At 53.6% G+C, this 26,956-nt stretch overlaps 13 protein-coding genes across 13 annotated transcripts; 8 read left to right on the top strand and 5 right to left on the bottom strand.

Moving 5' to 3' along the window:
* Positions 1-279: 279 nt before the first annotated feature.
* On the bottom strand, positions 280-882 carry M409DRAFT_61934 (uncharacterized protein; the record flags this gene model as incomplete). Its single annotated transcript, XM_033814946.1, has 2 exons — positions 280-620; positions 687-882. The coding sequence occupies 2 exons, from the start codon at positions 880-882 to the stop codon at positions 280-282; spliced, it is 537 nt and encodes a 178-aa protein (XP_033674476.1).
* A 1,410-nt stretch (positions 883-2,292) lies between these two features.
* M409DRAFT_61935 (uncharacterized protein) lies at positions 2,293-4,008 on the top strand (the record flags this gene model as incomplete). Its single annotated transcript, XM_033814947.1, has 1 exon — positions 2,293-4,008. One exon carries the CDS (start codon positions 2,293-2,295, stop codon positions 4,006-4,008), a length of 1,716 nt encoding a protein of 571 aa, XP_033674477.1.
* A 701-nt stretch (positions 4,009-4,709) lies between these two features.
* M409DRAFT_61936 (uncharacterized protein) lies at positions 4,710-6,401 on the top strand (the record flags this gene model as incomplete). Its single annotated transcript, XM_033814948.1, has 3 exons — positions 4,710-4,891; positions 5,045-5,335; positions 5,399-6,401. The coding sequence occupies 3 exons, from the start codon at positions 4,710-4,712 to the stop codon at positions 6,399-6,401; spliced, it is 1,476 nt and encodes a 491-aa protein (XP_033674478.1).
* A 302-nt stretch (positions 6,402-6,703) lies between these two features.
* Positions 6,704-7,390, top strand: M409DRAFT_48547 (uncharacterized protein; the record flags this gene model as incomplete). Its single annotated transcript, XM_033810968.1, has 1 exon — positions 6,704-7,390. One exon carries the CDS (start codon positions 6,704-6,706, stop codon positions 7,388-7,390), a length of 687 nt encoding a protein of 228 aa, XP_033674479.1.
* Positions 7,391-8,421: 1,031 nt separating this feature from the next.
* On the top strand, positions 8,422-9,540 carry M409DRAFT_48548 (uncharacterized protein; the record flags this gene model as incomplete). The annotated part of the gene is made up of 2 exons (XM_033810969.1): positions 8,422-9,082; positions 9,143-9,540. The coding sequence occupies 2 exons, from the start codon at positions 8,422-8,424 to the stop codon at positions 9,538-9,540; spliced, it is 1,059 nt and encodes a 352-aa protein (XP_033674480.1).
* A 2,065-nt stretch (positions 9,541-11,605) lies between these two features.
* Positions 11,606-13,006, bottom strand: M409DRAFT_48549 (uncharacterized protein; the record flags this gene model as incomplete). The annotated part of the gene is made up of 1 exon (XM_033810970.1): positions 11,606-13,006. One exon carries the CDS (start codon positions 13,004-13,006, stop codon positions 11,606-11,608), a length of 1,401 nt encoding a protein of 466 aa, XP_033674481.1.
* Positions 13,007-13,681: 675 nt separating this feature from the next.
* M409DRAFT_15871 (uncharacterized protein) lies at positions 13,682-15,591 on the top strand (the record flags this gene model as incomplete). The annotated part of the gene is made up of 5 exons (XM_033803381.1): positions 13,682-13,981; positions 14,044-14,186; positions 14,233-14,326; positions 14,377-14,555; positions 14,607-15,591. 5 exons carry the CDS (start codon positions 13,682-13,684, stop codon positions 15,589-15,591), a joined length of 1,701 nt encoding a protein of 566 aa, XP_033674482.1.
* A 28-nt stretch (positions 15,592-15,619) lies between these two features.
* M409DRAFT_15872 (uncharacterized protein) lies at positions 15,620-16,378 on the bottom strand (the record flags this gene model as incomplete). Its single annotated transcript, XM_033803382.1, has 1 exon — positions 15,620-16,378. The coding sequence occupies one exon, from the start codon at positions 16,376-16,378 to the stop codon at positions 15,620-15,622; it is 759 nt and encodes a 252-aa protein (XP_033674483.1).
* A 285-nt stretch (positions 16,379-16,663) lies between these two features.
* On the top strand, positions 16,664-18,688 carry M409DRAFT_61939 (uncharacterized protein; the record flags this gene model as incomplete). Its single annotated transcript, XM_033814949.1, has 2 exons — positions 16,664-16,675; positions 16,886-18,688. 2 exons carry the CDS (start codon positions 16,664-16,666, stop codon positions 18,686-18,688), a joined length of 1,815 nt encoding a protein of 604 aa, XP_033674484.1.
* A 756-nt stretch (positions 18,689-19,444) lies between these two features.
* Positions 19,445-21,470, top strand: M409DRAFT_61940 (uncharacterized protein; the record flags this gene model as incomplete). The annotated part of the gene is made up of 2 exons (XM_033814950.1): positions 19,445-19,510; positions 19,872-21,470. The coding sequence occupies 2 exons, from the start codon at positions 19,445-19,447 to the stop codon at positions 21,468-21,470; spliced, it is 1,665 nt and encodes a 554-aa protein (XP_033674485.1).
* A 44-nt stretch (positions 21,471-21,514) lies between these two features.
* Positions 21,515-22,354, bottom strand: M409DRAFT_61941 (uncharacterized protein; the record flags this gene model as incomplete). The annotated part of the gene is made up of 1 exon (XM_033814951.1): positions 21,515-22,354. The coding sequence occupies one exon, from the start codon at positions 22,352-22,354 to the stop codon at positions 21,515-21,517; it is 840 nt and encodes a 279-aa protein (XP_033674486.1).
* Positions 22,355-22,955: 601 nt separating this feature from the next.
* On the bottom strand, positions 22,956-24,160 carry M409DRAFT_48553 (uncharacterized protein; the record flags this gene model as incomplete). The annotated part of the gene is made up of 2 exons (XM_033810971.1): positions 22,956-23,612; positions 23,642-24,160. The coding sequence occupies 2 exons, from the start codon at positions 24,158-24,160 to the stop codon at positions 22,956-22,958; spliced, it is 1,176 nt and encodes a 391-aa protein (XP_033674487.1).
* Positions 24,161-25,028: 868 nt separating this feature from the next.
* M409DRAFT_15878 (uncharacterized protein) lies at positions 25,029-26,548 on the top strand (the record flags this gene model as incomplete). The annotated part of the gene is made up of 3 exons (XM_033803383.1): positions 25,029-25,182; positions 25,239-26,093; positions 26,151-26,548. The coding sequence occupies 3 exons, from the start codon at positions 25,029-25,031 to the stop codon at positions 26,546-26,548; spliced, it is 1,407 nt and encodes a 468-aa protein (XP_033674488.1).
* Positions 26,549-26,956: the final 408 nt, after the last annotated feature.

The following is a 26,956-nucleotide window of genomic DNA, read 5'->3' on the forward strand; positions in this document are numbered from 1 at the left end:
ACTGGCTTGATTCATTCTGGCGATGGTTAGCAGAATGAGTAAGGTGTAACATGGCGAGGGTAGATCTTGAAATGCACAAGTGGAGAGTAGGGTGCGACAAGCCTGCAAATTTTCATTACGCATTTCGAACTGATCCATAACTCCATCGTAAAGCCCTCGAAGAGCCAACTCATGCCTCGAAGGGCCCGTATCCTGGTATCTTCCCATCCCAAACGCCAGACGACCTACGCTGAACCGCTATCAGAGAAGGAGCAGTTATGTCAACGCAAAGACGTTGCACTATTGCGACTGCTGCGCATCCTGTGCTGCGCCAGTCCTTGCGTCTTCCTCGCTGTTCTGGCCCCAAGTCGACGTCGGACTCGAGCGCTTGCTGTCACCGCTGGCGACACTCGAGTTAGGACTCGTCTCAGGCGACACGATGAACAAGTTATCGTAGCCTCCCAAGAACAGCCTGCTCCAGTATGCCTGCGACGGGATCTTGACGGATGCGAGCGAAGAGTCGAAGTTGGGCAGACTGCTGTACTGTTCCTTCTCTTCTGGTAGATAGAGGTCGTGGCGCTTCACATCGATGTAAGAACATAACCGTGGTATGGACTTCTTGGTCACGCGGAAATTCTCATCTGTCGCACCATACACGTCAGCTGGGCGGTCACGGGAAAGTAGCAGCTTCTTCGCGATTTGCATACCTTTGTCCAGCCATGCGCACAGATCCTTCTGCGACGAAGTCTGCAGCCCACCTCTGTACTTATACAGCAGGATGGGATTTGTGTCGAACTCATCGAGGCGATATCGCTCTGCGCTGCTCGTCGAGCTATGTGTAGACGCCGTGAGGCCGGTGTCGGTTTTGAGCGTGGGCGGCTCTGTTTGCGTGGTCGCGCTCATTTTGCGCCTCGTGACCTGTTCGGCGGCCTCCAGATACGTGGATAGGTGAGTCACGGATATATTGGGTAGTATAATGAATTCTTTCAAAGGGCGACTTTGGTGGTCGTAAAAGCGACTGCCTGAGACAGGGCGTAGGTGTTGGCAGGTTTGGAGACAAACAAACTGCTTCGGCGACGGCTGGCGGGCGCTATGTAGGCCGCGGTTGTCTATGTCAGCTGAAGACTCAGGCAAGCAAGGGACCGATTCTAAGCGTTGAGCGAGAGCGATGAGAGATCTGGCCGTGTGTTGTGTCGTTCGAGTGAACAGGTGACTGGTTGCACTTCGCGCTTGGAGAGGTGCTGAGGTTCGTCATCGGGCTTGGCTAGTGCACGGGCCGCTCTCGTGAAGTGAATGATGTGGCGCAGCTCCTGCAAGTATCGCCCAGGATCGGAAGACAACATATCAACTTGCCACCGATTCACAAACAGCACATCGATTCGAAAGGGATCTAGTGGTAGCCCAATCGCTCATTCATTCGAGTCATACGCCTAGCGAACCGTTCCCAGATGTGCTTTGTACCGCAATGGCGGTCCCAAACCGAGCACTTGGCCAACAACTGAAGTGTACACACGTCGCACCGTTCCTGAAGGGCGTACCAACCAGGTCGACGGCCCCTCTTGTTCGACTTTGACTCGAGACAGCTGAACATGCAAGCACATCGCCTGCCTGAGGCTTCTGACAGAGAATTGCTTCGAATTGGAGATTGTTCCTGCAGCCCCATTGCCTGAGCCACAGCCGCTAAGCTCTCTAGGGATACGAAGATCATCTTCGGGGCGGGTCGTCCACGCCAGTCTTCCACTACCGGCGCGAGGCCGTCACGGGTTCACGGGGCTATGTTTCTGGCTGCAACCTTTCCCATCACCCTTCGCTGGGCGATGTTTGCTCTTGTCCCAATCGTTTGCTTCCCTCATAATAGCGAATAGCCTGCTGCATAGCGTGGGAGCGTTGCATTCACATCGCGTTCCATTACAAAGAACCCTTCCGACTCCCAGAGAACAGGCAGCCCAAACAACGACAGTCATACACTCCAGAAGCTCCTCCCGGTCTCACCAGTTGACGTACATTCCGCGACACCTCGTTCCATGTGATCTTCTCATCGTCGAACTTTCTACCTCTCCTTGCTTCCTCGACAGTCGTTTCGAGCATCACGCAGAAAGCAATTTCATTAATCCCGCATCGTCGAGGCTCATCTGATTAGGTCCGATCATTTGACCTACCCCCGCGACCTCAACTACATCGACAAGCTTTGGTCAAAGAAAAGACGGATCGTTCTGGGAGATACAAAGATACACCGCCGCCCATAGAGGCGCCGTCAAAGTGGATTCTATCCCAGTCAAGCCGTGGGAGGTCTTCTCGTCCACGGAAGGCCGCATGGAAGAGAGTACGGCAACACTGTCTGCGCCTTCGGGCTCGCAGACACGGGCTTCCAGTCGCGCACCAAGTGCGCCTCGAAGAGCGGAAACGGAGGACTCAGAAAAGGCAGGCAGAGTCTGGGCGCGTGGAGTTGAAGATCCATGGCATCCCTGCATTCTTACGCTCGATGGTGGAGGGATCCGTGGCTACAGCAGCTTGTTGATCTTGAAAGCCCTGATGCATGAGATATGGCTGTACGAGCAAGAGTACGATAACGCAACGATAGAAGTGAGGACAGACAGCCCGACATCTTACTTTGGGACCGAAAGCGAAGGACAGGCAGCAGGTGGAGCTGTTCGTGGTAGAAGTGGACATCACCGCAACCTTGGCAACGATCCAGATGTGGGAGAAGGGCAACATGGCGTCAATACAGAGCTCGACGGGACGGCAACGGCACCCGCTGCTGTGCTACAAACAACAGCACAGGATTCTATGACTGCGGACATTTCCACCAGGAAGTCACTATCAGAAGAGGAGCTATTACCATGTCACTACTTCGACTTCATGTATGGCACATCGACTGGAGGTCTGATAGCCACCATTCTTGGTCGACTGCGAATGACGGTCACGGAAGGCTTGGAGCTTTATCGAAAAGTCGGCGACGATTTGTTCGGGAAGAGAAGAAGCAGAGTTCCACTCATGACGAAGTACTACCACGAGCCGCTCGAGAAAGCTGTACGAGACATCGTCAGCAGCCGATGCCACGAACACGAAAACTGCGATGGCAACGACCTTCACCCTTGGGATGTCGCCAAGTTCGATGAGATCCTGTCAAAACCAGTGCCTTTCGATGTCGATCAACCACGAGTCTGCCAGTCTTGCTGTCTGACTGCGACACATGACGAGAACATTTCCGAAGCCTACCTTCTGCGTTCATACCCTCACTACTACTCAGAGAACGCACCGAACTGGATCACCCGCTATAACGAAGGCGCTGACCCCATACCTATCTGGAAGGTCACTCGAGCGACAACTGCAGCTCCGTTCTATTTCGAACTCATCAAAGCAGAAGTCGATAATGTTGAGAAATCATTCAAAGATGGCGGAATTCGCGAGAACAACCCTAGCGGTGCTGCATTGAGTGAGTTCCATGCTCTTTACGAAGGACGTGCAAACTCGCCTGCACTAATGCTCTCTGTGGGCACCGGACGACCAGACCAGACGCATGACGGCTTCTCAGAAGGTTGGACGTCACCTATAGGCCGCGTTCCCATCGTCAGCAAGTTTCTCGAGAAGCGCGCTGTCATTCAGAACCTTTTAATCAAGTACACCGAGGGAGAAAAGCAACACAAGCAAATGCGAGAGTACGCACACGGCGAACACACATGGTACAAACGACTCAACGTCTCGGAAGGTCTCCAGAACATGGCCCTCGACGACTGGGAACGTGGCCAGTGGTTTGACCCCAAGACAGAACAGAAGATCACTGTACCTGGAGGCGCCAGCTTGACGAGGATGGAAGACGCAACTGACGATTACCTCACTCGACCCTTCAACCCCAACATCGACTCTTATGCACCACCAAGCACGATGCTCAAGCAAGCTGCGCAGAAGTTGGTGCTGCAGAGAAGAGCCAGAGAGGAGATGGGCGGACCTAGGTGGGATGCCTTTGTGGGGAAGCATCTCCATGGCCCTAAGATCACGGCGACGGACGCGAATGGGCATGCTGGTTGAGGATGCGCTTGTAGATGTATGTTTGCTGTTGCCAGGGGCTGCAAGAGAATTCTCTGTATAGAAAGTGGCCACACACGTGGTCTATGATGATCGGACGAACTGGCATCGATTCGATCACATGTGAGTCCGCCTGTAGGGCTTGGATACCGCACTACGTGAGGATTGTCAAGCCCAGCTGCGCCAAAGTACCTCCTCATCGCAGGACAAAGACTTAAAATGAGGTCCAGCGCCACTTGGATTCAGGCACTGATATCAGGTTCGACTGCGATGCGCTCAGAAGTCCCAGCCTTCACCCCCGACTTGTTGCGGGAGAACAACTGGATCCAGATTCTCCAGCATGCTGGCTGGCTTCAACCGATGCGGAGAGGCAAAGATCGCAAGTAAATAGGTGTATGAGGCTCTTGCCGCCCCCGAGCTCGTTCATAAATGAAGATACAATCGCGCATTGATGGAAGCCCTCAAAACTGCGCCAGATATTGTTCAGTCATTATTGTATCACCGCGGCAAGAACCATCGATGAAAGGAATTTCCCCAGGGGCGATCTGTTACGTGAAGGTGTAACGGCAGATGCATGCGGTTCATGTGAGCAAGGGGGTTTCTCGGCAGAATGTTTATCCATGCAGCGGCCCGTTACCCCACACTTTTGTAGATGAATGTTCAGGTTCGCTCACAAGTCACTTCTCTTCTTCCTCACCATCACCATGGCCTTCACAAGCATCACCGACCAGATCACTCTCCTTCACTCTCAAATCGCCGCTACCGAATCCCAGCTCTTGAACCTCCGCGCCCAACTCTCCGCCGCTGAATCTCGAGTCGAAACCGCCCGGCACCTCGAGCAGGCCTACCAAGGCGGCTTCCCTGCTGAATGGATTGGCGAGACTCTGTCAGCGTTGACGTCTGAAGACTTGCATGGCTTCCCAGGCTACGCGGCAGCTACGCCTGGCGGAGCAGGCAGTCCCGATGAAATCGCGCGCAGCATTCGGCACGAGAGTGGGAGAGCGGAGAAAGAGTTTGTGCCTGCACCAGAACCCGTGAGGTCGAGGTGGCCGTTGAGTGGGGAGGAGTATAAGCGTTATGGAAGACAAATGATCATGAAGGAGGTGGGGTTGCATGGACAGCTACGATTGAAACAGGCCAAAGTCTTGGTCGTTGGCTGTGGAGGATTAGGATGCCCAGCGGCAGCGTATCTCGCTGGAGCTGGCGTGGGCACGATAGGACTGGTGGATGGAGATACGGTCGAAGCGTCGAATCTTCACCGGCAGATCGCTCATTCGACGTCGAGAGTTGGGCTGAGTAAAGTGGAGAGCGCGTACGAGTACCTACGAGAGTACGTAGAGCGAACAATCCATGCCCTCCAGAAAAGCAATGGTCTCTGATACAGACACGGTAGGTTGAATCCCCTCCCCAATTACGAACGCCATCCTTTCCACCTCTCACCTACTACCGCGCCGGATGTGTTCTCGGCCTACGATCTGGTGCTGGATTGTACAGATCATCCAACGTCACGCTACCTCATCTCCGACACCTGTGTGTTAGCTGGCAAGCCCCTGGTATCGGCTTCGGCTCTGAAGACAGAAGGCCAACTAATTGTACTCAACAACCCGCCAAAGCCACCTGGTGACCCCACAGGCGGACCTTGCTACCGCTGCGTCTTTCCGAAACCTCCTCCTGCAGATTCAGTTCTCTCCTGCGGCGAAGGCGGGATCCTTGGTCCAGTGGTCGGCGTGATGGGTGTGCTGCAAGCTCTGGAAGCCATCAAACTGCTCACATCGCCCTCTAAACCCTCTGTCAACGGCAACGGCATCTCACCGTTCGAACAACAAGAATCGCCCCGAGCAAGCATGCTCCTCTTCTCAGCCTTCAGCAGCCCTCAATTCCGCACAATACGCATGCGAGCTCGTCACGCGTCTTGCGCAGCCTGCTCCTCCATGGCCACAATCACCTCTCAACATCTCACAGACGGCGCCCTAGATTACGCAGCCTTCTGCGGTCTAACCCACCCCATAAACCTTCTCTCCCCGCAAGCCAGAATCACCGCCGCAGACTTCGCTCGCCTCCCTCGCGATGGCTCCAACATCCTCATCGACGTGCGCGATGAGACGCAATACGCCATGTGTGCTCTGCGCGGGAGCATCAACGTCCCTTGGTCCGGCAGCGGTCAGAAGTGGATTGAGACGGCGTTGCAGAAGGGCGCGCTGCCGATGGATGTTGCTGGGAGGGAGTTGTTCGTGGTATGTCGGTATGGGAATGATTCGCAGCTCGCGGTGAAGGCGATTCAGGATGTGATGGAGGGTGGTGCAGGACCTTCGGGGACGAGCGTGAATGTTAGGGATATCAGGGGTGGGTTTCGGGCTTGGAGGGCGGAGGTCGATGGGGAGTGGCCTGAGTATTAATGGGGTTAATAGAGAGATTTCAATGGTGCTATCTGTTGTGTTTTGTGTTTTCGGCACACATCCTTGCTTGGCTCTCGTAAAGTGAGGCTGTACCAGCTGGCTGAAGCGGCTGACACGACCTGCACAGCTTCGACGACGAAAACTCGTTTTCGCATGTGGATTGGAGTGAGGCGCAGCCGACCAGATAACACGACTATAGGGTCGACGAAAATTCAAATCCCATCGAAAGCACATAGCGAACAAGACTGAGATATTGTTTCTCCTCAAACACGACGCGGAGAGGCGTCGACTAGACAGTAAGGATGCAAGCCCTCCCTCCAACCTCAACACACACTCACACAATAATCCTCCTCCACGGCCGCGACAGCACGGCCAAAGAATTCGCGGCCGAGTTCCTCGAAAGCCAGGCGTCAGACGGGCGCCATCTGCAAGACATCTTCCCTGGCGTACGCTGGGTCTTCCCTACCGCACCACTCGTTCCTTCCAAACGTTTCGGGTGTGAAATGTCTCAATGGTTCGACATGTGGTCTACGGAAGACGTGCACGAGCGAGAAGGGGAGCAGGATCTTGAAGGAGCGATTGCGAGGGTGCAGGAGGTTGTGGCGAGGGAGGCGAGGGCTGTTAGGTCTGGGAATGTCGTAGTTGGGGGGATTAGCCAAGGATGTGCGGTGGGCATTCATGCGTTGTTGGGGCTGGAGATGGGGGTTGGAGGGTTTGTTGGTTTGTGTGGGTGGTTGCCACAGCCTGATTCGCTTGGTTCTGTGGTTAAGGCGGAGGCGGTGAAGACTCCTGTTTTTCTGGGCCATTGCGAGGATGATGAGGTGATTGGTGTCAGGTTTGGGGAGGAACTGAGGGACTGCTTGAGGAATGTAGGGATGGTGGTCGAATGGGAGCTGTATGAAGACGGTGGGCATTGGTTGAACGAACCGAAGGGCGTCGATGATTTGGTGGTGTTTCTGAACAGCGTATTCGAGAGGAGTGTGACTTGATGCTTGCCGACCAACGTTGCTCGTTCTCTCGCTGTCGATTGAGAGACAGACGGACATACCTTCCAACCAACATGCGGCGTCGTTCGATTGCTGAAACATGTTGGTATCTGCGGCGCAGCAGGATGTATAGACTCGCGAAGACACATTCGCTTGGACAGTCTGGACATCGGCCGGACGAATCGAAACGCGATTGACAAATGCTCAACGTGCACATGGACGCACGGTCAGCTAGGATAGATGAGAATGCATAGCTCCCACGCCGTCTTCAGGAGCTGCCGTCGTTGGCAATGTTTCGGCTCATGCTCCTTAGATAAAAGAGCATCTTTGCTCAACGCATGCAGGCAAGTGGCTAGCAACATTGCGTCGTCCCTCTCCTTTGCATGTCAGAGCTCCAAGCGAGGTCTTGAATTGGTATGTCAGATTCAGCCACAAGCGAGACAGCCGTGCAATGGGGACCGTGATCTTTCCCAATATACGATCCATGCCCGATCGATGTCGGCCCCTAGGCAGCTGCTGTCTCCACGATCTGCGGGTGTTGCTCCGAGTGTTGATGAAGATGCCAATATGTTATATTGGTGTTGATTGTAATCTTCCACCATGGATTTTCGAGTTGATAGGAAGTATTCTCCGGCCAAGCGAGGGCGACCGTGACACTGCAATCATTATCTTTGAATCGATGAATTGATTGACTTACCCGTCGGACTCCATTGACATTGCAGCAATCCTTCCTAGCAATTGTGAGGTGCTCGGCGAGCTCCAGAGGCGCACATTAGCTGCCGACGGGGAACTCGCTCCCCAAACAAGGTCTTCAAGCCATCTCCACGCTTGCAGCAGTAGTCACCCACCCTCGCGGAGCACGCAAGCTGTCCTTCCACACAAGCACAAGAGATGCCAACCCTGCGAACCGAGATCACTTGCATATGTTGCATCGTTTCTGCAGGCAAGCAATATAGCCAGCGTCCGTGTGACAGCCTGGGTGCATGGCGATTGGTGTTGCGTGCGAAGTTCGATAGATTAAAAATTCGACGTCCATGCGGTGTACGGAAGACAACGTATTGGAAGCATGTGATGCGATCTACAGGGACGAAAGAGAACGAGGCCGGCGTCCAGATCGCTGGGCTCCTCCCGTTGTTCTCCGAATGCTTCGATGCAGTCTGGCGAAGACTCCTCGGCAGTTGCTTTCGACAGGACAAGAAAGCAATGATTTTCAGATCGACGGCCAACTGCCCATGAAGAAGACATTCTCCTGCAAGCTTCGTTTTCTCTTTCCTGCCGTGAGGAAGAAGCACCGGGAGATGCTGCGGTGTGGGAGGAAAAGCTCCGACGGCGTGGTACAGATCTGTACCGTTGCAGTAGCGTCCTGCGGGCGAGGCTACTTCAATCAGCTCCTTCAGGGGCACCTTGACCGTTTTCCAAACACCAGGCGGTCGGGAGGGAGAATCACGACAGAATCGCTGATGCCATCTTTGGCCGGGAAAGCTGGCAAATGCGGATCTATTCCCTGGTCGGCGTCCGTCAAATCATCAGGTGGCGGTCGTGGCGGTGGAGGGAGTCGATGGCACAGTGGTGGTGTCGCTGGGAGCGCATTTGAAATAGCTGCCGAGCCTGTAGGAATGCGGTGCCTATTGGCTGGCAGGCTGAGACATGGACCGCCCATTGGACCTTTTCAAGCACTGTGGAGTGCGGAATTGTGTAGGAAGCCCTACTTTTCCTGGAGCCGATCCTAGACCTAACGTTGCTCTCTCAGTCCAGCGTTCTTGTTTCGACGAGTCGTTGTGCTTGAGGACAGGGATTTTGCGCCGCCTTCGCACAATTCGACAGATGGGACAGAGCTGGGGAGTGAATGCTTCCATCTCGGCATGTTCAAATCGAGCAATTGCTGCGACATGCCGCCGGCGAGTCCAAAGTATTGCCGTCGTATCGAGTCTTCAAATACGCACACCGTTTTGAAACAAGAAGAGGGCTGCATGCAATCTATCCCACCTGTCAGCTCATGTTTCTCCACCTGCCACCATCGGGACTGCTGCTGGACAGATCCGCCCTCGGCACTCTGCCGTACATACACATCATCGCGACTTCTTGCGGGTCGAGTTGCAGGCGAACCCCAGCTCCCCATCGAGCCCCCGGCCCTCGCTTCGTACAAAAATTGACGGGGCTGCAGGACGGATTGAATTTAGGGACAGGACGCTGCTGTTATCCATCCCTAGTCCGAACTTCGCAGCGCACTCTTCCATCCTCGGACGGTCTGGAGCTTCTTCACAACCTTGCTGGACGCCAAGGGACGGGTCATCTCTGTTACAACCACCCACAATCCAACACCACCGGCTCAAACCCAGGCTAGCCGAAGCATCCACGGAAAGATAAGGCGCAATCCCGCCGCCACCTGCGAAGACTACTTAAACGTCTGCTATGCTGTGATACCACATTCGTGTGGACTCTCCATCTACGCTCCACGATTCTTGGCATTGGTCGAATATGTGCCAGCACGTCAGAGTCAAGTATCAATGCGGCCACTTACGATTCTGCGTCCTATGTTGGTGTAGGTTTAATAATCCATTGTATCAAGTGTTGGACCTCAGTGGCTGACCACGCCCAGGCTCTGATTACATCCATGGGCAGCAGAAATGTTGTCCTTTGAAGGTCCGACGATACGAGAACCTCAGCGCAGAACGATGTGGTATGGTCATTGATCCGTCTATTCACACTTCGATAGACGCTCATCCTTCATACAGGTTGCTGTAGAGATACCAACTCTTTGTCGCATCGAAAACGAACTTGCTCCAACACGAACTTCATATCGGCGGAGCGAATATCGAAACGAAAGAAGTCCGGCGTGATGATGCCGCCTCCTGCACCACTTCGAAGAACTCTGGTCTCATGACATTCCGAGCCCCAGTGCTCTTTCACCAATTTCGACAATTTCAGCGATTCCCCAGTGTTTACGATACCAGATTTGCGGGAGTTCGAGAGCCTACGTCTTGTACAGACAGACGAGGGAGACTCCATGGGTTTGCTTAACGATCCAGCGGCATCATTGTCCTTTGAGATGCTGCTTTGTACGATATAACGAAGGAACGGAGGCAGGCAGTGTGTTTGTACGATATACCTAGTCACGGCGTCTGGTCGACAGGAGGGCAATTCAACATACCACGTCTGGTGTGGGCACTTGACGTTCAACCCAGTTGACAACCACTTACCACGATTCGTTTCGTCACACGGAGGTGTAGGTGTCACAGCAACGGCCACGACCTGGCTTTCCGGTAAGAATCGTCACGTCACAACTCGGTCTTCGCTCCGGGGACGGAATGTTATGGACTCCCCGAGAAAAAGTTACGTACCGTCGTGCCTCCGTCCCTTTGACCTTACGCCATTGTGGCGAGTACTCAATGGTCAAGTCAACATCGAGAAGTGACTGGTCTAACGGGAAGGCAATCAAAACCTTGGCTTCGACCCGTTCCATATGCGCTTGCTGCGGTTGTTTCAAAGTTCTCAGGTCAGCGCTAGACGCGGACCGATTGCAGCATTAATAAAGATTACTGTGATTGCATATCTCAACCACATGGAAGTGCTTCAAAGAAAACCGCGTTGCCCTCATTCAATGCCATCCCCAAAGCCCATCAAGTGAAGTCTCCCTTGAACCCCTGAACCCGGGTCACTCGCAAACGTCATCCCTCGATCCCGGGTCAAACATAGATCCAGATCAGCGCTGCCTAGCCCATCTCCCATCTCAAATAGCACGCACATCTTGCAGATGCCCGCGAGCTGTGGTTGCTGCAGCCAAGAACATTGCGTGGTTTTGGATGGAGGACTAATGCCGCCGGATGGCAGGTGCCATCTCCCCGGCCCGCTGCAAGCAATTGTAGCTGCAGCTGCGCGTGCGGCTCACGGGCACACGAGGGCGTGTAGAGCTCACTCCTGCGGTGGGCGATGGAGTTGTTGTGTTTTGAGTTGGCATGGGTAGGAGAAGGTTGGTGGGTGCAGGGTTGAATGTCGGATGCGAGGTGGTAGCTGGAAGGAGAAGGCGCTGTCCTAATTAGATTAGTGGTATGTAGTTGGGATGCGGAACTGAAAGGGCGGAATCGTTATCAGAGACTGTGATCTTGGTTTGGACGCGTGCTTTATTTGGCTTCTGTCTCTACCTTTCACATTAGCTCGTCGACTCTCCATCGCGCCAGGCACTTATCAGATGGTGGTGCAGCCACCCTCCCATACCCCTCATCTACCCAAAGGAAACACAGAGCCATCACCCAAAATATCTCCATGCTCCTCCTTCCCACTCTGTGCACGTTCAAGCCGGTCCTTCGTCGTCTTCAACAGTCGGGGCACACCCGTCTTCTCAAACGGCACGTCATCATTGATCATTTTCGCCAGCCCCTTGCCACTCAACCAAATCACAGGCATACCATGGCCATTGAAACCAGCAATGACATAATGACCCGGTCGATCTGGTACGGCTCCAATGTGCGAGTTGCTGTCGTACGAGTAGCCCATGACACCCGTCCAGATCTGGTCGACTTTGGCGTCAGAGTCCTCCCAGCCGGCGAATGTCCTCTGCATGTAGCCGTCGTAGTAATGTTTGGCTGATTCGATCAGAACCCCGTCGTCGATGTTGTCGTACCATTCGTGAATATTCGGCTTGAACAAGAATGAGGCTCCACCGACGACGATGCTGCCATCAGGGCGAGGGATGAGGTAGGAGAGTGTCTTGTCCGCATCCCTTTCGATGTAAGAGGTTGTCATCGCTGGTGCGACTTTCCCTTCTGGTACTGTTATACGACAACAGATGCCTTTGCAGGGGACAATGCTGCTGGCATATTCGGGAAGTAGACCGCCGACGTAGGCGTTATTGGCGTGGATGACCTTGCCAGCTTTGATGCTGCCCCTTGCTGTCTTCACGACGAACGAATCTCCTTCCGGTTTGATATCCGTCACCGGACAGTGGGTCTGCAAGTTGATATCTCCTGAAGCAACAAGCGACTTGAGCACATGTCGAATGAACTTGTAAGGCCACATCATGCCAGCAGTATAGGACGCGGTAGCCTTGGCATCCTTTGCGCCGGAAATTCCGGGTGCATCGGCGCCGTACTTGAAGAAGACATCGTTCATATAGGCCAAGCTGTGACCTTTCAACGTCTCGTACGTCTGCAGGGCATTCTTCGCAGCCTCTTCGTTCGACCAGACATCAATGCACCGCGACAAGACAAAATCGCAATCGATCTTTTCTTGCTCAATGAACTGCTTCAACGCCGGAACGTGTGCAATCTCGAACTCAGCAAGCTCGACCGCGGCTTCGAGTCCTGCTCGCTTGATATAGGTTGGAATATGACCGTAGAGATCAGGTCGTAGATGTCCGCCATTTCGTCCAGTCGCGCCAGAGCATATTCCTCTCGCCTCTAGCACGGTGACAGTCTGCTTCGCTTTCGAAGGATTTCTGTCTTTGACAAGATGCCACGCCGTGGCGGTTCCAGCATATCCCGCTCCAATAATCAAGACATCGGTCTCCTGTGGCAATTCGGGCGTAGTACGGTGGTTGTGGAATTCATCCACATCTCGTCCCCAGAACGCCGGCTGCGGATTGGCCGCTGGCAGATAATTGTGTTTAGCCGCAGAACCCATGGTCTTTGGTCGAAATGCAGACGCCAACGTGGAATAGCGTGGGATGTTTCAAGCTCTGCTACGCTCTAGGTATGCAGGTATGCCACGGTCGAGTCCGCTTTTTCGTGGACGTCTGTCCAATGGCAAATTTTGAAGCAATGGTATAGTCTGGTGCGGAATGTGTTATACGAGCAATGACAGATACGTCTAAATTCGTTCATGCGGCGTGGGACTCAAAAGTGGGAGTTTGACGTTGCCTGTTTATCAGTAACATTTGTAGTTTCTGTGCCGTTCACCAGTACTCCGGCGACCAGCGGGGGGCTGCTTGAGATGAGTCGTAAGATCGCTATGCAGCAGTCACTTATCCTTTTGATTGAGATGTAATAGGAGCAACAAAAAAGCTCCTTATCGAAGCTTGGAGGTGCTCCATAGGGACTCCGGGGTCACTCCGTTTCGATCGAACCATGGCGAACAGGGCGTACGAGGAGCGCGGCCCGAGCGCCGGGCAGCTTGTATCGACTTCACATAGCTTCGGCCAAGAACGATAGCAAGCCCGCCTATCATGGCCAGCGTGTTTGGCGTGGGTAATCAGTGTAGGAGTCCCGGCAGAAACGTCGGCGACTGTCGAGATGCTAAAGGTCATGTCTCTCGCCTCCTGGTAGGTTGGATTTGCAAAGATTATTCTTCTCGTCCATCATGGTGGATTCCAATGAACTGGAGTTCGCGCCAGCGCCTCACGCGCTTGCCGGATATGGAGACCATGGCACAAAAGAAAAAGTCTCGACGGATATCGAGGCTGCGCCAGCGGAGTCGGTCCACGACATGGACGAGAAGTCTCAAGGGAGCATGTTCGGGCATTTCGAGGAAGTCCAGCATTTGAAGCAAGGCCTCCATCAACGACACATCCAGATGATCGCTCTGGCCGGCACGATTGGAACTGGACTTTTCCTTGGATCTGGTCGGGCTGTAGCAAATGCTGGTCCTTTGGGCGCCTGGGTACGAATTCGATCTTCGGCGTTAGATTGAGACTTTTGCTGATATCCATTTCATATTTGCAGCTTGGCTATTCGATCATCGGCGTCACTGTATGCAGTGTGGTGCTCGCTGTTGCCGAAATGGGTGCTCTGGTGCCGTTGAGCGGTTCTGTCGTGAGATTTTCGGAGTTCTTCGTCGACGAGGCTCTTGCGTTCGCGAATGGATGGTAAGTCCATTGTAGCGATTGACGACTTGTCGCTGACGGAATGCAGGAACATGACGTATTCATACATCGTTTCGATTCCGTCGGAAATTGTAGCTACGGCAGTTCTGGTGCAATTTTGGGTGGATATCAACAATGCTGTCGTAAGTGTGATCGATCTTCGAAACCCAGAATCGTGACTGACAAGTCCCAGTGGATCACCGTGTTTGGTGGACTGGTGATCGCCAGCTCGATGCTTTTCGTGAGGGTGTACGGCGAGCTGGAGTTTGCCTTCTCGCTGCTGAAGATCTTCCTGGTCGTTTTCATCAACATTTTGGCGTTGGTGATCACCTGTGGCGGAGGAGCTGAAGGACCTATTGGATTTCGATACTGGTAAGTCAATCAGGGTTTTATTGCTTGCGAGCGGTGATTGATCGCTTTCAGGAGAAATCCGGGACCATTCGTCCAATACCTCGACATCTCAGGCGCTCTTGGTCGTTTCTGCGGCTTTTGGTCAACCTTTTCCTCGGCGCTTTACGCATATGGCGGTATCCATGCAATCGTTATTGCTGCTGCGGAGACGAAGAATCCTCGGCAAGCAATACCCCAGGCAGCTAAGAGGATCTTCTGGAGAGTGCTGATATTCTATATGCTGACCATTTTCATGGTTGGGCTTGTTGTACCCTCCAACGATCCACAATTGCTGAGATCGACCGGCACTGCGGCACAATCGCCTTTCGTGATCGCCGCAAACAACGCCAAGATCAAAGTGGTTCCCTCAATCATCAACGCCATCGTATTGACCTCCGCCTGGTCGGCTGGCAATTCGAATATGTTGACTGGATCTCGAGTGCTTTATGGCATGGCGAACGCAGGTCAGGCGCCGAAGTTCTTCACGCGTCTCAACCGCATGGGAATCCCATACCTGTGCGTCGGTTTGCTCGGGGTCTTCATCGCTCTCGGCTACATGAGCCTCCAAGATACCGCATCCGAAGTCTTCACATGGCTGCAAGACTTAGTGGCCATCTCCACGCTCACGGACTGGACCATAGTCTTGATCACGTACCTGCGCTTCTATTACGGCTGCAAAGCACAGGGCATTGACCGAAAGAAAGAGCTTCCGTGGGCGGCACCATTCCAGCCATGGTTCTCCTGGATTTCTCTGGTCTTGTTCCTACTGCTGCTCCTGACATCTGGCTACACAACCTTCATCCATGGCCACTGGAGCACCGAGACATTCATCAGCAGCTATTTCAACATTCCATTCGTCCTCATCCTGTACTTTGGGTACAAGCTGTGGAAAGGGACAAGAATTATCCCGTTAAGGGAGATACCGATTCGAGGATTCATTGACGTGGCGAACGCAAATCCAGAACCACGAATACCGAAGAAGACCGGGCTGAGAAGGTTGAATGTGTTGTGGTCGTAGATAGCGAACTTGATCTAGTTTTTGCTCGCTATTGAACAAGCTTCTGAGCCATTTCCACCAGTGTGTCGGCCATGACTTCCATCTCACCACCGAAGATTTCCAGACAATCTTCTTTCTCGTAGGCCGAGCAGTAAGCACCCTGAGCACTGTTAGCATGGAACTGGGGACCGTTGAACTGCGAGATGTCTACCTTGAAGCCAACCTGCCTGGCGGCACTGACGTCCCACATATGCGCTGCGGCGAACCATTTCTGATCCTCTTTACCAAGCTTCTCGAAGATGGGCTTGTACGCAGCCAAGGCAGGTTTGGCCACTCCCTGGGAGTCGCAGCTCACAAACGCATCTGCAGGCATGTCGACGCCACCCCGCTGGAAGTAACCCTGGACTCTTGCAATGTCTGCAGTGGTCAGACACCAGACTTGGAAGTCGTTCTTGCGAAGTATTTCGATGCACTCCTTGGCGCCCTCACGCAGGGCTAGGAGAGAGTAGCCTTCCTGACACTTGTCTCGTTCTTCGTCGGTGGCGAACGCTCTTGGGTCTTTGATACCAGCGAATCCGAGGGAGCGGTAGAAGACTGCTTTCATGACATCCTTGTATGATCTGTGCCGGGAGCTGATCGAGAGGAAGGTGAATTCGAGTTCCGCAGAGGTCATCCAGAAAGCTCCAAAGAGCTGCGCTGGAATGCCATTGGCGCGTAGCTTCTCTCCAATGGTTTCGTCGATGCGGTTGTAGAAGGCTTCAAAGCTGACGAGGGTCCCGACAATATCGAACACGACGTGTTTGGCCATGGTGATGGCAGCTCTTCCTATCGGTTGGTGGTTAAGGGGTTCCGCTCTGTTTGCGTTCTGCCCAAGGCCCTATGAAATGCGCTTCCAGCAAGAGACTGATGGTACGTAGCCCTGCAGCATCTCGACATCCCCGGGCGGACATGCTGGTGGGCCAGCTCGCGGGCAGGCTATTGCTCGGCCAACAACGATAGGCGTGGTGCTGGTTTGTGTTGGTGGCCGCGTTTTGTCACGCTAAGTCTCCGCGGCGGAGTCTTTCTGGCGACCTAAACGTACAATTCCGCTACAATGTACGTTCCGGCCATCGCCTTTTGAACTTGAGCATCGCCGTCGTGCACTTTTCGCACATCTATCTCGCTTCACCAACATCGCAGCTCAAAAGACTTCAATCTGCAACCCATGGATCGCCGAATGGGGCATGCCTCCGACTGGATATTTGGAGGATGAGATTCCCTCGCACGAGGCGACATTGGCGAGATGGTCAACTTCGTACACCTGCCCTACCAACAGCTGTCGCAAGAAGTACGTCAGTTTCGTCTGCTTACAATTAAAGGCGGCCATGGCGACGTTGATCTTCAATGTTCGCTCCGAACGGTCGATCTGGAAGGCCCAGAGACTGCCAAGTGGGCAACAGTCTCATATTGCTGGGGAGATCCGCGAGAAAGAATCCCCCTTGCGGTGAATGGCCAGACTGTCCTGGTACCGCCAAATGCCAGAGATGCTATCATCAGGCTGAGATTGCCGACTCAAAATCGTGAGGTATGGATAGACTCCGTTTGCATCAACCAAGCGGATCTGCGGGAAAGAAGTCTACAGGTGGCGAGCATGGGTTTAATCTACCGGAGAGCCGAGGGCAACTACATTTTTCTGGGCCATGCTTCTGGAGTTGATACGGACAGAATTGTTCATATCCTCGGCAGTGGCGCAGACAGGATCCGTGCTGCGAGAGCGAGCCTCAACCAAGCACAAGAAATGGGCTTCATGACAGGCTTAGTTCCCAACGAGTGGCTTTTGAATGGGGTGATTTCGGCAGCCGAGATGGCACTGCTAGAGCCTCTCTTCCAGTCACTATGGTTCCAGCGTCTTTGGGTTGTCCAGGAAGCGTCATTGGCGAAGCACAATGTTTGCCTCTTCGGAGGATCCAGCTTTCCCCTGGAAGACGTATTACTCAACGCCTCCATAAACACCAAACCGATGTCATTCGGACTGCAAAGTACAAGAAGCGTCTTTGCTGCGGCTACCATGCGTCAATTCGCAGTGTCGAGTCATCAGCCATTGAATTTGGGCGGGGAACACTTCCTGAGATACTTTCCCATTATCAGGACAATGGATACGACAGACCCTCGCGATCGAGTCTACGCAGTTCTCGACCTGTACCGACATCGTGCTGGGCTCCAGAGCCTGCCTAACCTACTGGTGCCTGACTACACAAGGCCGGTTGCAGATGTGTTTCGCGCAGCTACGAGGCATGCCTTGACGGAGCCAGCCTCTGGTGGAATCTTGAGCAGTATATGCCACCGATCAGATCACGATATGTCTGCAGATGGCTACAGGTCTTGGGCCCTCCGCTTCGACCGAAAATTCAGTCCTGCGGAGGACTGCCTTGCTTTGAGGTCCGCCGCGGCTACCTTTCCTACTGACAGTGTCGATCATCGTCTCGAAACGGCAGACTCGGGGGATCCGAATGTCCTGAAGTTGAAATGCTGGCTCATCGGTCGAGTGACTGCGTCTTCGATCACGACTTCAAGCCCTCAGTTCCAGTCTGTTGACTATGACACTGCAAAGCAGATGGTCAACTTTGTACTGGCAAGGAGTATGCCCATGCGGGAACTTGCGCAAACATACGGCCTTGACGATTGCTACGGCTTGGCAGCGGATGTCTTGAGCACCGGCTCGCTTGGTGGTCAGGATTTACAATTCAAAGACCGCGCTGCTAGAAGAGCCGCCTTCAAACTATATGTTCAACATATTCACCAGAGGAAGACCGTTCCAGAAAAGCCTAGACCTGGCACCGGCAACGATGACGATTATGCAGTATTCCAGTTCCACAAGCTGATGAGTAACACGATACACCGTCGCCGCTGTTTCCGAGTGGACTCAGGGCATGTTGGCATTGGGCCGGTTATACTTCGAGAGCACGATTGCTTGGTCATCTGCAATGGAGCAGAACACCCTTACGTGCTCAGGCCTTGTACCTTTCCCGGCTCCTTTCTTTTGCAATATCAATTCGTAGGCGCTGCTTACGTCCCTGGTCTGATGACCGGGCAAGTTTTCCATTTGAACTTAGAGCAGAGTTGGTTCAATATACAATGACAGGAACGAAGACGGAGTGCCCGACAAATGTCTCTAACTATCTCGAAGGCACTGCGGCAAATCTCGTAGTCTGGGCGAAGGCTGGCCTTTCCGAGGTTTTGCAGGACGAGCTACGGACTTGGCCTCGTCCGGATGCCGGGGCATTGACATCAAAAAGGTCACATAGAACCAGAGCTTTGAAGTGATATACGGGTCTCAATTCCTTGCTGCTATCCCTTGGAGATTCGAAATTCACAAACGCAGTCGCGACGATGAGACTTACAATCCTCTCTTTGCTACTGGCACTAGCTACCTTCACGATGGCGGACGTACGTTACATGCTCCACAAAGGTTGAGATGGTGACCGAGGAGAATGACGAGTTTAGTCTTGTCAATTGGGCAATCAAAACGGTATATGCATCGGCGCGGACATCTATACTTGCACTGCGGTACGTGAAATGGCCATAATGCTGATTGATTTCTGTACATTCGATGCTGATTGCGTTCAACAGGACCACCCATGTATTGATCCTGGCAATGGCTGTATCGTTGTCGACAGATTGCGCGCCCTTGCACACTGCTCTTGACATATGCGCGAGATAAAGTCGTCGTTGGACACAAAGACCCAAACCATTGTCGAAATTCTTGGTCATGGCCGGAGTGGCTACAGGCAGAGTTCTGGTGCCTTAGGAAACCTGCGATGGAATCTGATAAATGTAACTAGCACTTAGTCTTCACACCGCCACACGAGGCAGGTTTTTGAGATTGACTGACAGTATGTTGACCAGAGATGGCTCTTTGTGTCAGTCAATACCTCTGTATGATGATGTGCGTTCGATCTACGTAAGTACACAATAACGTTCGATTGAGCTATGTCCCATAGCGTTGTCCAATGTTCCAGTACTTGATATGCACGAATACGACCGCTAGCTCTGCAAGGGTGCTTGATAAGGAAGGTGTGAAACTCTAAATCCTTTGACCAACCTCCTCTTCTCTCATTCCATCCTCCGCTCTTTCGACAACAGACAAGATTTCAACACTGATCCAACTTACCATCTCTGCTTTCGATTTCGCTTGCCCGAACATGGTCTCAAACAAAGCCCACCCCTTGAGGAATGGCGGTCAGTCAGCAAGTTGCCCGAACACAGAATCAAATTCAGAACGAATTCGAGAGTTCATCCAAGAACTCACCATCGATCTGCAGGAACTCGAAACATTCTACCATGTGAAGCTTTCCCAAGGCCGAATCGAGCGAATTGCAGAATATGTCACGAACAAGACTATGGAGCTGGTCCAAGGCTTCTCCAGCGAGTTCGACGAACTCGATCAGCAGAGTAAAGTGGAGTACCTGCTCTGTATGAATTATTTGAGAAGAAAGACCCAGGTGTTGAGGGCGGATTGGTTCAAGCTGGATGAGCTGGAGCCGTTGCTGAGTGGCTGGGCGGGCGGTCTGGTGGAGCTGTGTGAGAAGCGACAGAAAGTTGTGCCGACGACGGGCCAGGATGCTGCGAAGATCTTGTCGGACGCTTCCAAAGGCATTGATGGGCTTTCTGTTCGAATCAAAAAAGGGAAGTTGTCTATAGAGAATCGGTTTGCGCCATACCGGGCGGCGGAGCAGATTGAACAGCTGCACCAACTTTTGGGGGAGTGGTATGGATTCTATGAAGGCTATGATCCGCTGTTTCCTTGGTGGACTAGCAAGCCGTGGAGTGATCTGTCAACGAGACTGCAAGAGCTGGTACCTCTCATCAGAGAGAAACTCGTTGGCATCAAACCCGGAGAAGACGATGCGATAGTAGGCCAGCCGATCGGCCGTGAGGAAATCGACAACGAGCTTAAGGCGGAGATGATTCCCTACACACCGGAAGAACTGATTCAAATCGCTGAGCGAGAATACGCATGGTGTGAAAAGGAAGCCATAAAAGCCGCGCAAGAAATGGGTCTAGGCAAAGACTGGCGCAAAGCCCTCGAACACGTCAAGAACATGTACGTCGAACCAGGCCAACAGACATATATGGTGCACGAACTCGCCCAAGAAGCCATCGACTACGTAACGAAATACGACATGGTCACCGTCCCACAAATCGCAAAGGAATGCTGGCGGACGTATATGATCCCGCCTACGCAACAGAAAGTCAGCCCGTTCTTCCTCGGCGGACCATATATCCAGGTCTCGTACCCGACGAACACCATGACACACGAGGAGAAGCTCATGGTCATGCGAGGGAACAGCAAACCTCTCTCCCGCTCGACGGTCTTCCACGAACTGATCCCCGGCCACCACCTCCAATACCACTACATGCCACGCAGCAAACCGCACCGCCAACTCTTCGAAACGCCCTTCTGGATCGAAGGCTGGGCGTTCTACTGGGAGATGATCCTCTGGGATCGAGGGTTCCCCGGCACGCCCGAGAACCGCATGGGTATGCTCTTCTGGCGCATGCACCGCTGCGCTCGGATCGTCTTCTCGTTGAGATTCCACTTGGGGCAGATGACGCCGCAGGAGTGTATTGATTACCTCGTGGAGAAGGTGGGCCATGAGCGGTCGACGGCGGAAGGGGAGGTGAGGAGGAGTTTTAATGGGGATTATGGGGCGTTGTATCAGGCTGGGTATATGATTGGGGCTTTGCAGCTTTACGAGTTGAGGAGGGAGGTTGTGGATGCTGGGAGGATGACGGAGAAGCAGTTTCATGATCGGGTGTTGAGGGAGAATACGATGCCGATTGAGATGGTGAGGGCGTTGGTGAAGGGGGAGAAACTGGAGAGGTTCTATAAGCCTTCGCGGAGGTTTTATGATCTTTGAGGAAGATCAGAAACAGACTCCACGTATTCTCTGCCTTCGCTTCCTCAAAGCTTCGCCTTATCCCCCTCAGTCTCCCTCATAATCCCCGGCGCCGCAGGCGTATCACCCCCAACCTCCGGATCCAACTCCGTCGTACAGAGAATACACGTATCCCTCAAGGCGGGCAACCTACTCTCATGATTCACCTTCTGATAATCCTCACTCGCGAGCATATCCACAAAATGGCGAATACTCGGGTAATGCGCCAACGCAAACTCATCCCAGCCATACTTGTCCTCGTCGGCGGTCTTCTGATCCGGCACGATCCTGCCGACCAACTTGGCGTTCCCGCCGCGTCGCGAGCCGATGGTTTCGGCGAACGCTTTGCCGTAGGTTTTGTAGCTGTCGTGCGCTTCTTTGCTGGGGTTGAAGGAGAGTAGGTTGAGCATGGAGACGGCGCCGGTTTGGCCGAGTTTGAAGGCTTTGCTCCAGGAGAGGAGTTCGTCGTTGAGCTCCAGGCCTTGGGTTGAGGTTGCTTTTCTTGGGTTGTGAAGCGAGCCGGTCAGCTCGGGCACATCGCCTGGTGACGGGTGGAGGAGACCTCGGTTCGTGTCATGGAAGTTGTTGAAGAGTCGAGAGGGGACACCAGCTGATGAGCTCCAGTGGCGGTAGGCCCAGTCTTCACCTAAGAATGTGGCTGGAATCGGCGTGGATGATGGGACAATGACCAGCAAGTCCCAACCTTGCTTCGTGAGGTGTGTTGAGAGCTTCTCGGGCTTGATGATCCATCGGACGACTTTGGCTGTCACGAGCGGTTTTATCGACTGTGAATTGAGGGCCCGAAGGAAGTGAGGAATGGTCTTGCCCGGGGAGAGGGCGATGAGATGGAGTGTGGCAAGGACCATGTTGGAAAGATGATATGACTTACGACAAGGGATCTTTGATTATGATGAATCTTGATGGTTACAGTCTGTAGACAACCTCGATTGTGATGCATTGAAGGAGTGACGTTGATGACAAGCGGAGGTCGTGGTGGACCTCGGGATCGCGGTGTGACCGCACCTGATGACTTTCTTCCATCTCCTGTATCTCAACTCCATCATTTCATCTGTGATCACGAAGATTCCAATGGCATGAGGAGATGTCATCCTCCAGGATATCATGTGCGCGGAGTTCCCAATCAGGGAAGATGGAGAACGTCACGGCGCAAGTGCGGCCGAGGACGACCACGAAGGTGAGACGACTTACCATGGACCATGGACAAGATGTTCAAAAACAAGACAATTCACCTAAGGCCTTGCCATAACAACGACTCCCACCGGACACATAGAATTCTGCACTCTCTGCCACGCTTTCCAACGTGGAAATGTTCTTGGTACGGCCATCCGCAGTGAAGCCAGACTGAATTCTAGAAGAGCGGATTTGCTATATTGTACATACCAGGGAGATGTTACTATAGTATACATACCAGGGAGAAGGAATGACAGCAAGACCGGGCCAGAACTCTCACACCTCAACCATCGGCAATTCCGCAAACGGCTTCATACCAAAGACAGCACGGCCCCCCAAAAGACTTTTCTCCAACGCGGCAGCAGCATGCTCTTTCATCGTGCTTTCGTACGCCCTGAAAGCCGCCGTGCATCGCCCAAGGCCACCGTGTTCAAGCAAGCGTCCTACGAGGATACCTACATCGGCCAACGCAGTGGTCGCGCCCAACGCAGCTGTAGGCGCCATTGCGTGCCCGGCATCGCCAATCAACGTAACCCGCGAGCCCTCATCGAGAGCAAGTGGAATGGTTCCGGGCTTTTCGGTCAGGATGCGGAGGACAGACGCGTGGGCGTGCCCGCTGGTGAATAGCAATTTGAAGTCGTCGTGCCAGTCCCCACTGAACCTTTGCGCTAGGCGAAATATCCCTGACGGTTCGAGGGATAGGAGCTCGTGATCAGGCAGGTACTGGTCTTTCCGCATGAAGAGCACCCAGTAGACATAGTCGAGCGGTACTTGCGGTTGCTCCGGGTTGAACCGCATGGTTTCGACAAGACAATTTTGCTGGGAAGCACGGATGAGTCTCAAGCCTGACCGGGCGGGAGATGAGAATACCCGCTCTACTTCTCCCCTGAGCTCCGCCTTGCCGAAGATCAATCTGGCTTCGTATCTGCCAATCTGTGACTGGGGAACTGCTGCCTGCGTACTCGCGAGGAGACACCGTCTGCGCCGACCAAGGCACAGCCTTGGGCGATCGAGCCGTCGTTGAAAGTAACATTTATGATGCTGTCATGCTCCTCGAACGATTTGAACCCCCTGCCAAATTGGACGTGGTGCTCGATGCCTTCCAGCAAAACTCGCCTCGCAGCGCTGCGGTCAACACTAAGTATCACCGTATCGCCCCCAACCGGCGCTCTCGCTCCCTGCTGAAAAAGCGGTTTCGCAACCTCGCCAGTCAACGCATCCACTATCAACGACGGAACATTGCTCTCAGGGGCATCTCGAGTACAACAGCAATCCAGGAACCGCTGATACTGTCTCGCATCAAGACTCTCCTCGAGCGTCTGAACCCCTTGATCAGACAGCCGGAAGCGATACCCTTGCGCGCGAGAATCCAGTCGCTCGTCTCTTCCGAAGATCCGGAAGGGGATGCTGTGTTTACGTAGTCCTTGGCCCAGGGCTAGGCCGCTGATGCCTGCTCCGATGACTATGATCGGCTCGGTCATGGTATATCGTTTCCTGGGGGTCGAGAGTGAGGCAAGGCGAGAGAAGTTATGGTGGACGTGCTCTGTTCTTGTGGAAGTGGTTGACCACCTCCGGGTGTTCGGTGGCTGAACAAGGCCCGCATCTTGAGCCGTCTGCGAATGCGAAGAGCATGAGTGATAGTTGCGAGTTGGAGGCGTCGAAGACGAAGAGGGTGGAATGTGTTCCAAGCCTGCGACTTTCGAGTGCGTTGTGGGTGTCTGTTAGCATTTTCTTTGACATCGTTGGAGAAGGAAGGGAAACAGTACAATAGCACGATCCCTCTCAATGATCCATTCCACACCTCCTCTCCTCTCCTCAGCCCTATCCACCCTTTCCGTGTAAATATTCCCAAACCCCTAAACGCACCCACTCCAAAAGTGGATCCCCGTCAAACCCAAGCTCTCTCGTTGAATCCTTCGAGAGAAAAGCTTCGCTTTCGGTTAAGAGCCCACACCACTGCCACAAACGACGTCGTGTAGTCAGGAACGAAACGCCAAAGCCCGAACCTCCGTTCCTCTCTATCCCAGCTTCTACGGTGCTGTCTCTCGGGACAAGATAGTCCTCGGCCGATGGCTATGCGACCGAGCTGAAGGAGAGCTCTGCGTCCGGACACGGCTAACTCCCGAGCCAATGTTTTTTCTTCGTCAGCTCGGTTTCCTGGAAGGGTAGATGTAGCTTGGGTGGCACGGGCTGGTTTGTGCGTCACTAGTGAGGTATAGTATGAGTTGGGAGCCATGGAGATGGGGGAGCTGAAGGAGAGATATATAAACACTGTCGTGGCGCGTGTCGCCCTTCTGTCTCAGAGCCAGTAATTTTGAGTAGTAACAACCCTGTGAAGAAACAATCAAGATGGGTTCCCTCGACGTTCAACGCGACCCGCCCACGGGTATCTCAGTCCTCATCTCAGGCGCTGGTGTTGGAGGATTGACTTCAGCGCTGGAGTTCTGGCGGAAAGGGTGCGATGTGAGAGTGCTGGAGAGGGCGAAGGAGAGCTTGACGACGGGTAAGAAAATACCTTTCATTACCAACGTGAAGTTTTACTGAAGTTTTAATCCACAGGCGACACCTTCCAAATCGGCCCCTCGGTCCGCCACATGTTCAAACACTATCCTGAGCTGCAGAGACGACACGACGAAGTTGATTACAACCCGCTGTTCTGCAAATCGAAACACACCGGCGAGCGAATGATGAAACCTGTGCCGTTCGCATCGATCACTACGCCGGACAAGAATGGGTATCGCCCTTCCAGCTCGACGCACTCGCGACCGAAGTTCCATAAGATCCTCTTGGAGCAGATGGAGCGCTTGGGGATTGAGATTGAGTTTGGAAAGGAAGTGGTGGATTACTACGAGGGTGTCAAGTCTGCAAAGGCGGGCGTGGTGTTGAAGGACGGGTCGAAGGAGGAGGCGGATCTGGTGATTGCGGCGGATGGGCTGAGAGGGAAGTCGTGGAGCCTCGTTGCTGGGGAGCCTGTTCCTGTGAGGAGCAGTGGGAGCGCGGTCTTTCGGGCGGCGTATCCTGTCGAGCTGGCCATCAAGGATCCAGAGGTCGCAGCGCGCTTTCCTCTTGAAGAGGACGGCACGTCCATCTTCGAATTGTGGTTGGGTCCGGGGATGTTTGCGACTTTCTGGCGAAACGACGAGTCGATGATGTGGAGTATCACGCATCCTGACGAAGGTACCGCGGAGGAGTCTTGGAATCACAAGGTGTCGCCGCAGACGGCCGTCGATTACACTGCTACGGTACCGGGATGGCCAGAGGTGGCCAACAAGGTCATTCTGGCGACGCCACCGGATGTTCTCATCGATTGGAAGTTGATGTGGCGGGATCCGCAGCCTTCGTGGGTGTCGCCGGGAGGTTATGTGGTGCAGCTTGGTGATGCGGCTCATACTTTCTTGCCTAGCTCCGGGAATGGTGAGTGTTGTGTTCGAGAGACTTTGCATACCTCGTTACTGATATAAATTCGCACAGGTGCCACACAAGCCATCGAGGACTCGGCCTCCCTCGCCGCCTGCGTGGCCATAGCCGGCAAGGAAAACATCCCAGATGCGGCTCGCGTGCACAATCTCCTCCGCTTCGAGCGAGTCTCCTTCCTACAAGCCATGGGTGTCGCACGACGGGACGCGCGAACAAGCAAGAACGGCAAGAAAGAAGAGCCACTCATGCCAGGCATGTGGCTTTGGGGCCACGACCCGGAAGCGTACGCTGAAGAGAACTTCGAGAAGGCTCTGGCTCATATCAAGGATGGTGCACCGTTCAAGAGCACCAACAAACCTGCGAATATTGAGTATCGGCCGTGGACGATTGACTCGTTGTCGGAGGCGTTGGAGAAGGGCGAGCCGTCGATCTTGGAAGGTGATTGGAGTTGAAGGTGTTGTTGATGCTTGTTGATGATACTCCGCTCATAGACGTGGACGACAGATGTATATACCCAGACTCCGCTTCAACAATAAGAAACAATCTTGCTGTAGTTTTGTGATTGTTTTTCTCTTACCTAGTAGATTTTTGAGCTTGCCATTCGCCCGGAAAGCTTCGAATCAGACGTATAGAGCACTTGGACGAGGTCGCTAAAGGACACTCGCCAGATCCCGAGCTCTGCTGAGCATGGTGGGAGACATGTGTGATACTGATGATACAAGTGGGCAAGCAAAGAAAAGGTCCCTGATATTGCTGGCGTCTAGGGGCTGAAACTCAATTGCTGATAGACTTTCAGAAGCGGTGGAGCCGGAGTTGGGGTGTCTCACTCAATAGGAGGCACGTGAAAGGGCCGCCCAGTG

Source organism: Zasmidium cellare (assembly GCF_010093935.1).
Source record: "Zasmidium cellare ATCC 36951 unplaced genomic scaffold M409scaffold_1, whole genome shotgun sequence".
NCBI lineage: Eukaryota > Fungi > Ascomycota > Dothideomycetes > Mycosphaerellales > Mycosphaerellaceae > Zasmidium > Zasmidium cellare.